The sequence below is a fragment of the Amia ocellicauda genome, chromosome 8 (genome assembly GCF_036373705.1).
Source record: "Amia ocellicauda isolate fAmiCal2 chromosome 8, fAmiCal2.hap1, whole genome shotgun sequence".
Classification (NCBI taxonomy): domain Eukaryota; kingdom Metazoa; phylum Chordata; class Actinopteri; order Amiiformes; family Amiidae; genus Amia; species Amia ocellicauda.
The window spans coordinates 10,514,006-10,527,467 of NC_089857.1; the positions used below are offsets into that span (position 1 = coordinate 10,514,006).

At 42.6% G+C, this 13,462-nt stretch overlaps 1 protein-coding gene across 2 annotated transcripts in view; it reads right to left on the bottom strand.

The window, feature by feature from the left end:
* Positions 1 to 13,462, bottom strand: part of arsb (arylsulfatase B) — a 40,208-nt gene that overhangs the window by 17,215 nt on the left and 9,531 nt on the right. Inside the window, exons 5-7 of one of the 2 annotated variants that reach the window (XM_066711979.1) lie at positions 9,999 to 10,242; positions 3,495 to 3,565; positions 2,040 to 2,742 (exon numbers count right to left, since the gene is read on the bottom strand). In XM_066711979.1, the coding sequence (XP_066568076.1) occupies positions 2,588 to 2,742; positions 3,495 to 3,565; positions 9,999 to 10,242 (470 nt within the window). In that variant the 3' untranslated portion in view covers positions 2,040 to 2,587. Of the gene's footprint in view, positions 1 to 2,039; positions 2,743 to 3,494; positions 3,566 to 9,998; positions 10,243 to 13,462 lie in introns of those variants that run through there. The other variant, XM_066711978.1, reaches the window with a different exon arrangement.

A 13,462-nucleotide genomic window follows, 5' to 3' on the forward strand; every position in this document is an offset into this window, starting at 1 on the left:
TACTGCGAGGGACAACAGAACATTATGGAAAACTTCAAACCAAAAAGTGGGATTTCTATTCTGGGCTGGCGTGCGTGACTGATGTTATTAGTCGTGTAAGTATTCAGAGTGATTAGAAACAGTGTTGTTATTGTTCTCAGCAGGTTTATAGATCATATTTTACTCCTGCTTTATCTTGGATTCCCAGAGACAACTTCCCATAAAGACAGGCCTCCATCCTCCGGCGATAATAGCGGTCTCAATGTGTGTTAAGGCTAAACAACGCCTTGAGTCATTCTTGAAAGCAGCTTTGAGACTCAGATCGTAATGGCCTGGTAATATGTACAAAACTGTCACTTTCTTTCATGTGAAACTGCTTCAGATGAGCTTACTTACATTGTGCTTGCATGCTCATTTAGAGTAGGGTCATGCTATAATCTCTAAATTGGCAATTACATTTCACAGAATTTAACCTTCACAGGACAAAATACAATAAATTAAATGTTTATTAAATATATTAGATACTGACACTGCAGAACTGATACTGAGAACTGCCTCACATGCTTTCCTGATTGCACTTTAATTTGAAGCTTTGTAAAAGATTATCTAAGCCTCCAGTCAGAGCCCGGCCCTCTAATAAACAGTGTTATTCACACAACAGGGAACGGAACCCTTATTTTTATTTTCTCTTTTTTTCTCACATGAGTGTTTTTCATCTGCAAACCTGGACCAGCGAACGTGCGATAGTCTGAGGGCCAGCTTGGACTGTGATCAGCAGGTACTCTCTCCTGGGGGCTGTGACTTATACCTGAGCAGATCTTTCTGCCAGCACATAGCCACCCACATTAGAGCAGATGATTGCCCGAGCTCTACACTGTGCTCCCATCAGCCACTGTGGACAGGCCTGACTGCGGATGTTGAGGCCTCCCACAAGGGTTTAAAGGAAAGGGTAGTCCGCTCATATAAAGGAAGGGTACTCTGACCACAGAAGAGAGATCACAGGAAGGTGTGTGGTCCTTGAGCTGCAAGAACAGCTGCGGATGCTGCAAATCTCATGGTGCTGATCCACTGATCAAATCACACTCTGCTGGGCTTTTGATTAACCTTGTGGAGAGAGAGTTCAGCCAAGCTGGAGCAGTGAACCCACCCACTCTGCTTTGTTGAAACCCCAGTCAGGAAGCCCTGATCTTTACACACATTCTGACCAGGTGCTCAGTCGCTCCTCTGTCCAACGGAAGCACCCTGGCCCAACCAATACTCAGTAGATTAAGAAGAGGGAATTAATTCTGTACTCTTTGAATTTGCTCAAAAGTGTCTTACAGCACAGGTGTAGCTTAGTCCAAGTCCCGCTGTTCCCTCAGTTCCTTGGTGTCTGGGATCACCGAGTCCGCATACACTTTCAGCTGTGCTCTTACACCCTCAGTTCTCTTTCTATTTTTCCCCCAGGTAACTTCAGATTATGTAATTATTCACGATTGAACATTGCCCATTATCTGGACATACAGTACATGGCCAAAAGTATGTGGACACCTCTTCTAATTAGTGGATTCGGCTATTTCAGCCACAACCATTGCTGACAGGTGTATAAAATCAAGCACACAGCCATGCAATCTCCATAGACAAGAAAGAACTTGACTGGCCTGCACAGCCCTGACCTCAACCCCATCAAACACCTTTGGGATTAATTTTAATGGCGACTGCGAGCCAGGCCTGATCGCCAACATCAGCAAAGGTGGGACCAACTCCATATTAATTCCTATGATTTTGGAATGAGATGTTCGATGAGCAGCTTTCCACATACCTTTTGCCATGTAGTGTACATCAGACAGCGGTCTTAACATCATGAATGTGACCAAAGTGAGGGAACAGCATACAAACTTATGAGTAGCGTGATGAGGTCATCTGTGACATGAGACAATATATAGACCGTGAGGGTCAGGAAAGAAGATACTGGAGTGATTGAAGCGTTCATTCTGTACAATGTACAGGCACACTGTTAAAGTTATTTTTGACAGATTATATACAATCAAAACATTCAATATCAACTGTCATACACTGTTTCACACATAGGTTTATAAGTGGATATTCTAATGCATTTACTATGTTATATCAACCTTGAGTTAGAGTCTCTTCCTTTATGTTTATACATACTCTGCCAATTGCAATTGCTAGTCACTGTAGCTCATAGCCACGACTCCTGTACAGAAAGAGTGAAGCCAGGTGCTTCTCATCACACCCTGAGTCCACAGTACAAACAGCACATCTAACGACAGAACCCAGAGAATGTTATTTCCATCCTTGTGAAGCCAAGATGTGTCCTTCATTAGAAAACATGGTAGAATTTAGGTCACTTCATAGGCAACATGTCAGAAAGTGACACTGACGTCCAAGAAAACTTTCCAAGAGAAAAAAAATTGTAATTTGTAATTGTAATGAGAACAACATTATATGAAAAGCACGAGTCTTCAGATTTCTCTTTTATTGAAACAGTTGTTTCCCATCTGGATCATAAGCATTACCTGACTGCACCAATCAGTCAGGCTGTGCTAGTTACACAACTGACCCTTGGCTCAGCCTGAGCTTCACGATGAGCACAAAGATCAGGAAGTTAGAACAAGCCAACCTCCTTCTTCTTCCTGGCACCGGCTCGGGGAGTTTCAGGGTCTGACATCATTAGAACAGGAGCCAGACAACCAGGAAATATTAAAGCTGTGGCCACGACATGGTGTGCTGGCTTCATGCAACCTGCACTTGCCAACCAGACTACAGAAATGGAGAAAACGCGGTGCACTATACTGTACTAAACAATGCATATGGCTGTATGAAATGTTACCATAGTCCTCCATCAATAATTATGAACAACAGTTTACCTTGAAAGGTTACTGAAGCATATGTTACATTTCTGGGTCTCTGTATTGGGATGTATGGATGTATTCAAGACCAAAGCGTAACCATTTCCACATTTATTAAATGTTTATACAACGCTTGATGTGGGCCATGATAAAGGACTGGCACCTGGTAGCAAATGTGTTTTAGAAATTAATCACACAGTTAAAGTAGCTTTTCATGTGTATTAAGTGAATGTATTATTAAACAATGAGGCTGTTTGTTTGTTTATATGTATTGAATGTAATTAGTGATTAAGATGTTGACCTACACCTGGTGTAATCATTTGCACACAACACAATGATGATGGCAGACACCAACATGCATCTGTGATATGATACTAGCTGGGTAAAGATTGAGTTAATATGTGAGCAAAGAATATGCCAATGAGTAGGCAGTACTGGAGTTACAAGCTGGCATGCCTTGGCACAATAAAGACAGTGTCAGCATTGTGACGTTTCTGCTGTAGCTGTGCCAAAGCATATATGCAAGTTGACTGCTAGTCTTTCATTATGAATGGGATCATTACAGACGGTAATTAGGATAATTTATTACCTCTGCTTAGCAAAGGATACTGAATCCATGCACAGAAGCACAGCAGGAGGATCGTTCTCAGAGCGAATACTCACATGGGGCAATGTCCACGTACAGGGGGTCAATGTTGTGCAGGAGCTCCACTCTGGGGGAAGGGGCTCCTTCACTGAAACACAGTAATATTTTAAACATTATAGCTTCCTACAGACCACCACTAAAGCAAGTGCCTTTTAAGCCCCATTTTTACACTTCCTCTGTTATCTCATATGACCCAGAGGAAGCCTAAATAGGGGGCCCTCAAACCACATTCACTTATTTATAGAGGTAAAGGCTGATTTGGTAGCTATGCCGGTTTGCAGGAAGTGTCCGCGTGAAATCTGTAGGGACCCTGGTTTCCGACGAATTCTACATAAACACCAAGTCACATGGGTTCAGAACACACTTGCTGATTGGCTGGAAAGTTTATAGTGCCAGTCAATGCATGGCACGTACTGTCAGGGCAGAAAGCACAAAAGCAAGAGCCCTGGCAGTCTTTGTTTTGTCGTTATTATTTCCTCAAACTAAAACACATCCCAGAATCAGTTCCCTAGAGTAATTCAGATGTCAATTGTTGTTAGTCCCTTTTGCACTAAACAGTATAACACTGGTTGTATGATTACTTTAACTGTCTTAACCTCAAACCACACTACTGTCATACTTCCCTTTACATTTTTAAAACTAAGAAGGTCCCACGGGACAATGCAGGTAACTGGAGAACATGTGGCCCACATTAGGTTCAGACCTGGTTCTGACATGCATGCTTTGTATGGAAGTTAAAAATTAAAGCCTTTATAAAAATGAAATAAAAATGTGTTTCTGACGGATGTAAGAAAACACGTTTTACCGATTATTGAGAGTGAAAACAGTTTGTGCAATCCGGGAAAAATACAGAGGATGTTAAAAATAAATCCCGAGAATACAATCAGCTCTTCTCTCTCTCATATAGTCAAAGTACATATTTGAATCACAGTTACCACTCCAGGCTTTGCTTCTTCAGATCAGGACAAGACAAAGCATTGGTGCTATGGAATGCATAGCGCTGGAGTCGGCCTGCTGTTTTTGGCACCAGGCCCTGCCCACAGCCCTGTTATTATATCAGTCAGAGGATCTGATGTAGCTGGAACCACTAACAATGGGATCCTGCAGGTGCACAAGAAGCCACAGGAGCCTCTGATGGTGCCGGGACTCCCCAGCCAGGTTCCACCCCCTCTCAGCGACTGTGCTCTGTTAATTGCACTCTGCATCCTGGTATTTACAAGCTGACGGCCGCATAGCACAGCCCAGGACCCAAGATCAACTCGATATGAATAATAAAACAGATGCATCACTTGGGAGCCCCCTTTCAATTACTAATTTCAAGATCAATTTAAGAGAAAAAACAAACCTAAAGGCAGCCTCACACACATACCTAATAAAAGTGAAATAAGACCTGAATTATTTAATTACATTGCTGGACCTAAATGGGAGATGTAACCCTGTGGATAGCATGGAAAGACTGCAGTGTAGCTCAGCACCCTGAAAGACAGATGTGGGCAGAGCCTCAAACCTCTCCTGGCCAGTGGACGGCGACTGCCTCATAACACAGATATGATGAGTCAGAACTGGTGGTTGCCATGGCAATCTACACAAATGTTCCCATCTGTTTAAGTGTAGGTAATACTAAGATAAATACTGTAGGGAATGTTTAATATAGCATTACAGTGAATCAAGGCCCCTGAATTGCTGTCCGAGTAAACAGCCAACATATTCTAGGTACCAAGCACATCTTTACATCTTATTTATGATTATAATATTATTCTTATTAATAATGATAATTAAAAGTATTATGAAGTCTTGTATTTTCAAAAGTAGCAAACAGAAGATAACCAAATAACTATCTAAAATTAACTTTTTTTTTTTTTTTTTTTTCCAAAAAGTATTTTCTAGGTGACAAACTTGAGCTATTATTATATTTTAAATGTAACTGGGTAATAGCACACTGCATAAATTATTATCATTAATCAAAATGATTAGAAGGCAAAAAGACAATTATCAAGAAGGTCAGAGATCACCAGCTCATGGGAACTAGTGAACATGAGAGCTAATTGGATGATTGTCTCAACAGGGTACTGAACTGCCACAGCCCGAGTGTCAAAGTACCTCTTTGGCAATTTAAAAATGAAAACATATGATACATGTATATATATATATATATATATATATATATATATATATATATATATATATATATATATATATATATATATATATATATATATATATATATATATATATACACATATATATATATATATATATATATATATATATATATATATATATATATATATATATATATATATATATATATATATATATATATATATATATATATATATATATATATACATATATACACACATATACATACATATATACATACATATATACATACACACACACACACACCGGATCAGCCATAACATTATGACCACTGACAGGTGAAGTGAATAACACTGATAATCTCGTTGTCATGGCACCTGTCAGTGGGTGGGATATATTAGGCAGCAAGCGAACATTTTGTCCTCAAAGTTGATGTGTTAGAAGCAGGAGAAATGGGCAGCGTAAGGATCTGAGCGACTTTGACAAGGGCCAAACTGTGATGGCTGGATGACTAGGTCAGAACATCTCCAAAACTGCAGCTCTTGTGGGGTGTTCCTGGTCTGCAGTGGTCAGTACCTATCAAAAGTGGTCCAAGGAAGGAAAAGCGGTGAACCGGCAACAGGGTCATGGGCGGCCAAGGCTCATTGATGCACATGGGGAGCGAAGGCTGGCCCGTGTGGTCCAATCCAACAGACGAGCTACTGTAGCTCAAATTGCTGAAAAAGTGAATGCTGGTTCTGATTGAAAGGTGTCAGAACACACAGGTCATCGCAGTTTGTTGCGTATGGGGCTGTGTAGCCGCAGACCAGTCAGGGTGCCCATGCTGACCCCTGTCCACTGACGAAAGCACCTACAATGGGAACGTGAGCATCAGAACTGGACCACGGAGCAATGGAAGAAGGTGGCCTGGGCTGATGAATCACGAGTTCAAGGTGTTGACTTGGCCTCCAAATTCCCCAGATCTCAATCCAATCGAGCATCTGTGGGATGTGCTGGACAAACAAGTCCGATCCATGGAGGCCCCACCTCGCAACTTACAGGACTTAAAGGATCTGCTGCTAACGTCTTGGTGCCAGATACCACAGCACACCTTCAGAGGTCTAGTGGAGTCCATGCCTCGATGGGTCATGGCTGTTTTGGGACCTACACAAGATTAGGCAGGTGGTCATAATGTTATGGCTGATCGGTGTGTGTATATTATATAATATTGTGTGTGTGTGTGTGTGTATATATATATATTATATATACACACACACACACACACACACACACACAATATATTATATACACACAGTGAAGGAAAAAAGTATTTGATCCCCTGCTGATTTTGTACGTTTGCCCACTGACAAAGAAATGATCAGTCTATAATTTTAATGGTAGGTGTATTTTAACAGTGAGAGACAGAATAACAACAAAACAATCCAGAAAAACACATTTCAAAAAAGTTATAAAATTGATTTGCATGTTAATGAGGGAAATAAGTATTTGACCCCTTCGACTTAGTACTTGGTGGCAAAACCCTTGTTGGCAATCACAGAGGTCAGACGTTTCTTGTAGTTGGCCACCAGGTTTGCACACATCTCAGGAGGGATTTTGTCCCACTCCTCTTTGCAGATCCTCTCCAAGTCATTAAGGTTTCGAGGCTGACGTTTGGCAACTCGAACCTTCAGCTCCCTCCACAGATTTTCTATGGGATTAAGGTCTGGAGACTGGCTAGGCCACTCCAGGACCTCAATGTGCTTCTTCTTGAGCCACTCCTTTGTTGCCTTGGCTGTGTGTTTTGGGTCATTGTCATGCTGGAATACCCATCCACGACCCATTTTCAATGCCCTGGCTGAGGGAAGGAGGTTCTCACCCAAGATTTGACGGTACATGGCCCCGTCCATCGTCCCTTTGATGCGGTGCAGTTGTCCTGTCCCCTTAGCAGAAAAATACCCCCAAAGCATAATGTTTCCACCTCCATGTTTGACGGTGGGGATGGTGTTCTTGGGGTCATTCCTCCTCCTCCAAACATGGCGAGTTGAGTTGATGCCAAAGAGCTCGATTTTGGTCTCATCTGACCACAACACTTTCACCCAGTTCTCCTCTGAATCATTCAGATGTTCATTGGCAAACTTCAGACGGGCCTGTACATGTGCTTTCTTGAGCAGGGGGACCTTGCGGGCGCTGCAGGATTTCAGTCCTTCACGGCGTAGTGTGTTACCAATTGTTTTCTTGGTGACTATGGTCCCAGGTGCCTTGAGATCATTAACAAGATCCTCCCATGTAGTTCTGGGCTGATTCCTCACCGTTCTCATGATCATTGAAACTCCACGAGGTGAGATCTTGCATGGAGCCCCAGACCGAGGGAGACTGACAGTTATTTTGTGCATCTTCCATTTGCGAATAATCGCACCAACTGTTGTCACCTTCTCACCAAGCTGCTTGGCGATGGTCTTGTAGCCCATTCCAGCCTTGTGTAGGTCTACAATCTTGTCCCTGACATCCTTGGACAGCTCTTTGGTCTCTTTGGTGCTCCTAATCTCAGCTCGTTGCCTGTATAAAAGACACCTGGGAGCCAGAAATCTTGCCGATTGATAGGGCATCAAATACTTATTTCCCTCATTAACATGCAAATCAATTTTATAACTTTTTTGAAATGTGTTTTTCTGGATTTTGTTGTTATTCTGTCTCTCACTGTTAAAATACACCTACCATTAAAATTATAGACTGGTAATTTCTTTGTCAGTGGGCAAACATACAAAATCAGCAGGGGATCAAATACTTTTTTCCTTCACAGTGTGTAATATATATATATATATATATATGCACAACTGATAAAACAAAACCTATATCTCTTGTGGACACTACATGTGCTGGGGAAAACCAGTGGGAGAATGACTTGTGGAATTTCCTCCTTTTTTGACACATCATCAGTCCCACAAACACACAAAAGGCTCATTGACCAAAGGACCGGTACAAAGATGCCGATGTTTTAACAGTGGGGAATATAAAACAGAGTAATGTTTCCATATCATGAATGCGCACTGAGGAATTTGTCTGTGTCTGGCGCAGTATGGGTGCCAGTCTGCGCTCGGCAAGGGAAAACTCCAGTGACAAATGCCTTTGGAAAGCCTGGGGGGGGGGAATCTGAAAAACAGCCCCCCCTGTACAGACAGCAGTGATGTCAGGAGGCCAGCATGTCATAGCTGTTTACTATGGAATATTTTCATAGGGAAGTGTGCACTTCGATACGGTCCAGCCTGGAACAATAGATGGGCAAGGGATAAAACGGATCTGCAATATCCTTGAAGATATAAATTTGGTCACTGTATGCACAAAAATCAACAGAGACGCACATCTTACCCTGAGAGACTGTGACCTTGGCACCAGTCCCAAGGCCCCTGCTTACCTTACCGCACACTAATGCTAATAGCAATAGGCCATGCAGCAGGCATTTCCTCCAATGATTGCTTCTCTACAGCTATTAAAGACATTTATAAGGTGTGTTTCCATTTCCTGAATATGTTTGGATTCCAAAAACCTCTTTAAGGGCTTATCTGATTATCTTAAAATGTGTGATTGTGTTTGTTTATTGATTGATTTATGTTCATAAGGTAATCTTAAGTCTTGCAACACAGGTTTATTCACTTTATGTGTGATTTTTTTTAAGGGGAACTCCACTGAAAATCCATAATTTCAGATTTTTTCCATTGACTTCCAGTAAAGCAGCTCCAGAGTTAGCAACCCCGTGACGTCATGGCATATTTTTCAGTCTCTTATTTGTGGTACATAGAATGAACTGGACATGAAAAACTCATTCTATAGTATACGTTTCTACTTGTAGAATAACCCGAGAAATTATGGATTTTCTGTGAAGTTCCCCATTAATTCGGAGGGTGATGGAAAAGAAATATGCATTATTCCCTGACCTTTCAATAACTTTTTTTTTAAATGAGCTACAAGTATGTATTTAGGTAATCTGAATGATTAGAGGGGTTACAGAATAACTGTGGACAAGTCTGCAAATCCTCTTTTCAGTCAGTCACATTTTTAATCCCTGTGTGTATTAACCATATGTAAAAATAATATATTGCAATACATGTCAATGCATTACATATATATTCAATTTATATAAGTCCTATAGGGCAATATAGTTTAATTTATCAATTAAGTAAAATATATTTAACTCGACCCTTTATAGATGTTTTGTGCAATCTATTTAAAAATATATTTCAATCCACTTTCAAAATATATAATTCCCAAAATGATCAATGCTGAAACTCATTGTAAAAAATACATAAATGTAAGGTATTCAAATTTGCCACTAATTGTTTCATATGCTGATTATATTATATTATATATATATATATAAATTTAATGATTTGGACATCAGAGAGTGCAGAAAGAGGGACAAAAAGGCTGAGCCGAGGCGTCACCTGATGCTCCTCCACACGTCGAAGCCGTCCAGAGGCTTGGTGCTGTTGGTGAAGCCGCCAGCCAGGCCAACCAGCGTGGGCAGCCAGTCCGAGATGTGGAAGAGCTCCCGGCTCACGACACTGCTGCGCTGCAGGAGAGGGCTGCTGACGAAGGCCACTCCCCTCACCCCTCCTTCCCACAGGGACCACTTCCTGCCCCGCAGTGGCCAGTTATTACCCCCACTCAGCGTCTGCCCTCCGTTATCTGTGGGACACCAGCAAAAGACAAACGGTCAGCACTTCCACCATATGCGAATCACACGCATTGATGTGCAGGTCAAGGGAGAACGCATCGCATACAGAGTTAAAAACACACTGGCTGCTTAGAGTGGAGCATGATCAGATCAGTTGAAGTGACACACTCTAAATGAATAAGTTTAATACTGTGCGAATACCTTTTTCATTATGTGTTGTCTTGGCAATGGTCATGGAACAACCTGGGCCTACTGTTGGGACATTGCTTGATTTGAAAATCAGTTGTCCTGTGTTGGCCAGGCTGCAGATGTTTATCGTCCATGGGTTTTGTGTAGGGCTTGAGCTGACCGCACAAGTGGGAGGACTGGGACGTGTTGCTCAAACCTGCCTGGGACTGCGGTGTGCTGCTGAGCAGCGCAATCACAGACACAGGATACTGGTGCGGCTGCACGCATGGGGAGGCAGGGTGGGTATGTTCAGAAAATGTCACCACAGTGCCTGAAAACCCAGTGCAGTGAACAACTGTAAACTAAAGAGTTATGCATCCTGCTCCACGCATTCTGGTCACAATGACTTCTGCCCAGGCGGTTTTAGCACACTTCCATTCACAGTAGTGGGGATGTGGAGCAATGGCACAAACACAAAAACTGGGTTTTAAAATGACGTGGTGCAATTTTTTCTGCCTCCCGTTATAGCCTCAAACAAACAGGCCTGGTGTTGGGTGCCTGGTGCCAGGCAGCTAGTTGGTCCTGATAGAATGAGGATATAATAAAACAAACCCGCAGCTGGGACAATTTGCCATATTTTCTAGCCAGCACACATGACACTGCTGGAATGCATTCAGCCAGTTTACTGGGGGTCAACTGGCTGAGTTGTTCACTCCCCTAATGGAGTACAGAACAAACAGCAAAATCTGGACTTCATTTCACTGCTTTAATTCCCCCTCTATCTCCCTCTCTCGCGCCTTTTTTTTTTTTTACCATATCAGGACACATCTGGGAAAGATTTTAAGGGAACGGTGGTAGGAGGTGAGCTCAGTGAGGTGAACACGATACACGAGGCTGCAACAGACAGCCCGGCAGACAGCTCCGCGCCTCTCCAGTGACAACAGCGCCAGCCAATCACAAGGCAGCAAGTCAAAAGGGCAGCGCCTGGGAAGCACAGAGGAGTGTGAGTGAAGCAGGGGTGAGCTTCAGAGTGGCCAGAATCGGGAGAAATATTCCAGAGAGCCCTCCTGAAATTAATTTTCAATCCTCCCTCTCGGAGCCCGTGACGACAGACTCATTCAGTTTTTCTCTCTTGGCTAGAAGCACAAACGCAAAATGCATCGATTCATTGGCCTACTGGAGACTTGATTGAAGCTGAAGTGCCCTGAAAATGGCTCAATTTCCTTTGAATAACTATATGCTCTCCAGAGGTTTTTATTTAAAGGTTGCTTTTGAGCTGACAAGAAAAGGGATAAACTGTGGTGAAGGGCAGCTGTTAACTAAACCAGCTTGTCAACCTGGCTTTTCAAAAATAACGGTAGACCGAATTGTGAGAACTAATGACAACTCTCCGAAATAACAAATCACGCTGCATAATGTAAAGTGAGGGAAAAAAGTATTTGATCCCCTATCAATCAGCAAGATTTCTGTCTCCCAGGTGTCTTTTATACAGGTAACGAGCTGAGATTAGGAGCATTCTCTTAAAGGGACTCTCCTAATCTCAGCTCGTTACCTGTATAAAAGACACCTGTCCACAGAAGCAATCAATCAATCAGATTCCAAACTCTCCACCATGGCCAAGACCAAAGAGCTGTCCAAGGATGTCAGGGACAAGATTGTAGACCTACACAAGGCTGGAATGGGCTACAAGACCATCGCCAAGCAGCTTGGTGAGAAGGTGACAACAGTTGGTGCGATTATTTGCAAATGGAAGAAACACAAAATAACTGTCAGTCTCCCTCGCTCTGGGGCTCCATGCAAGATCTCGCCTCGTGGAGTTTCAATGATCATGAGAACGGTGAGGAATCAGCCCAGAACTACACGGGAGGATCTTGTTAATGATCTCAAGGCAGCTGGGACCATAGTCACCAAGAAAACAATTGGTAACACACTACGCCGTGAAGGACTGAAATCCTGCAGCGCCCGCAAGGTCCCCCTGCTCAAGAAAGCACATGTACAGGCCCGTCTGAAGTTTGCCAATGAACATCTGAATGATTCAGAGGAGAACTGGGTGAAAGTGTTGTGGTCAGATGAGACCAAAATCGAGCTCTTTGGCATCAACTCAATTCGCTGTGTTTGGAGGAGGAGGAATGACCCCAAGAACACCATCCCCACCGTCAAACATGGAGGTGGAAACATTATGCTTTGGGGGTGTTTTTCTGCTAAGGGGACAGGACAACTGCACCGCATCAAAGGGACGATGGACGGGGCCATGTACCGTCAAATCTTGGGTGAGAACCTCCTTCCCTCAGCCAGGGCATTGAAAATGGGTCGTGGATGGGTATTCCAGCATGACAATGACCCAAAACACACAGCCAAGGCAACAAAGGAGTGGCTCAAGAAGAAGCACATTGAGGTCCTGGAGTGGCCTAGCCAGTCTCCAGACCTTAATCCCATAGAAAATCTGTGGAGGGAGCTGAAGGTTCGAGTTGCCAAACGTCAGCCTCGAAACCTTAATGACTTGGAGAGGATCTGCAAAGAGGAGTGGGACAAAATCCCTCCTGAGATGTGTGTAAACCTGGTGGCCAACTACAAGAAACGTCTGACCTCTGTGATTGCCAACAAGGGTTTTGCCACCAAGTACTAAGTTGAAGGGGTCAAATACTTATTTCACTCATTAACATGCAAATCAATTTATAATTTTTTTGAAATGCGTTTTTATGGATTTTTTTGATGTTATTCTGTCTCTCACTGTTAAAATACACCTACCATTAAAATTATAGACTGATCATTTCTTTGTCAGTGGGCAAACGTACAAAATCAGCAGGGGATCAAATACTTTTTTCCCCTCACTGTATGTTTTTATGTTGTTATTCTAAGGTTTAAAAGGACATGTCACTACAAACATTAAATCAATACTTTTTGCCAATGTAATTCCTTTTTATAAACTGTGTTTACAAAGACTGAGCCAGAAATACAATGCCTGCCATTAGAGGGGTTCCATGATTGGCTCGTAACAGTGGTATGATCTGAACAGGAAAGGGAAGGTCAGTTTAAACAAGGTAAGCATGATCTTTTTTATGC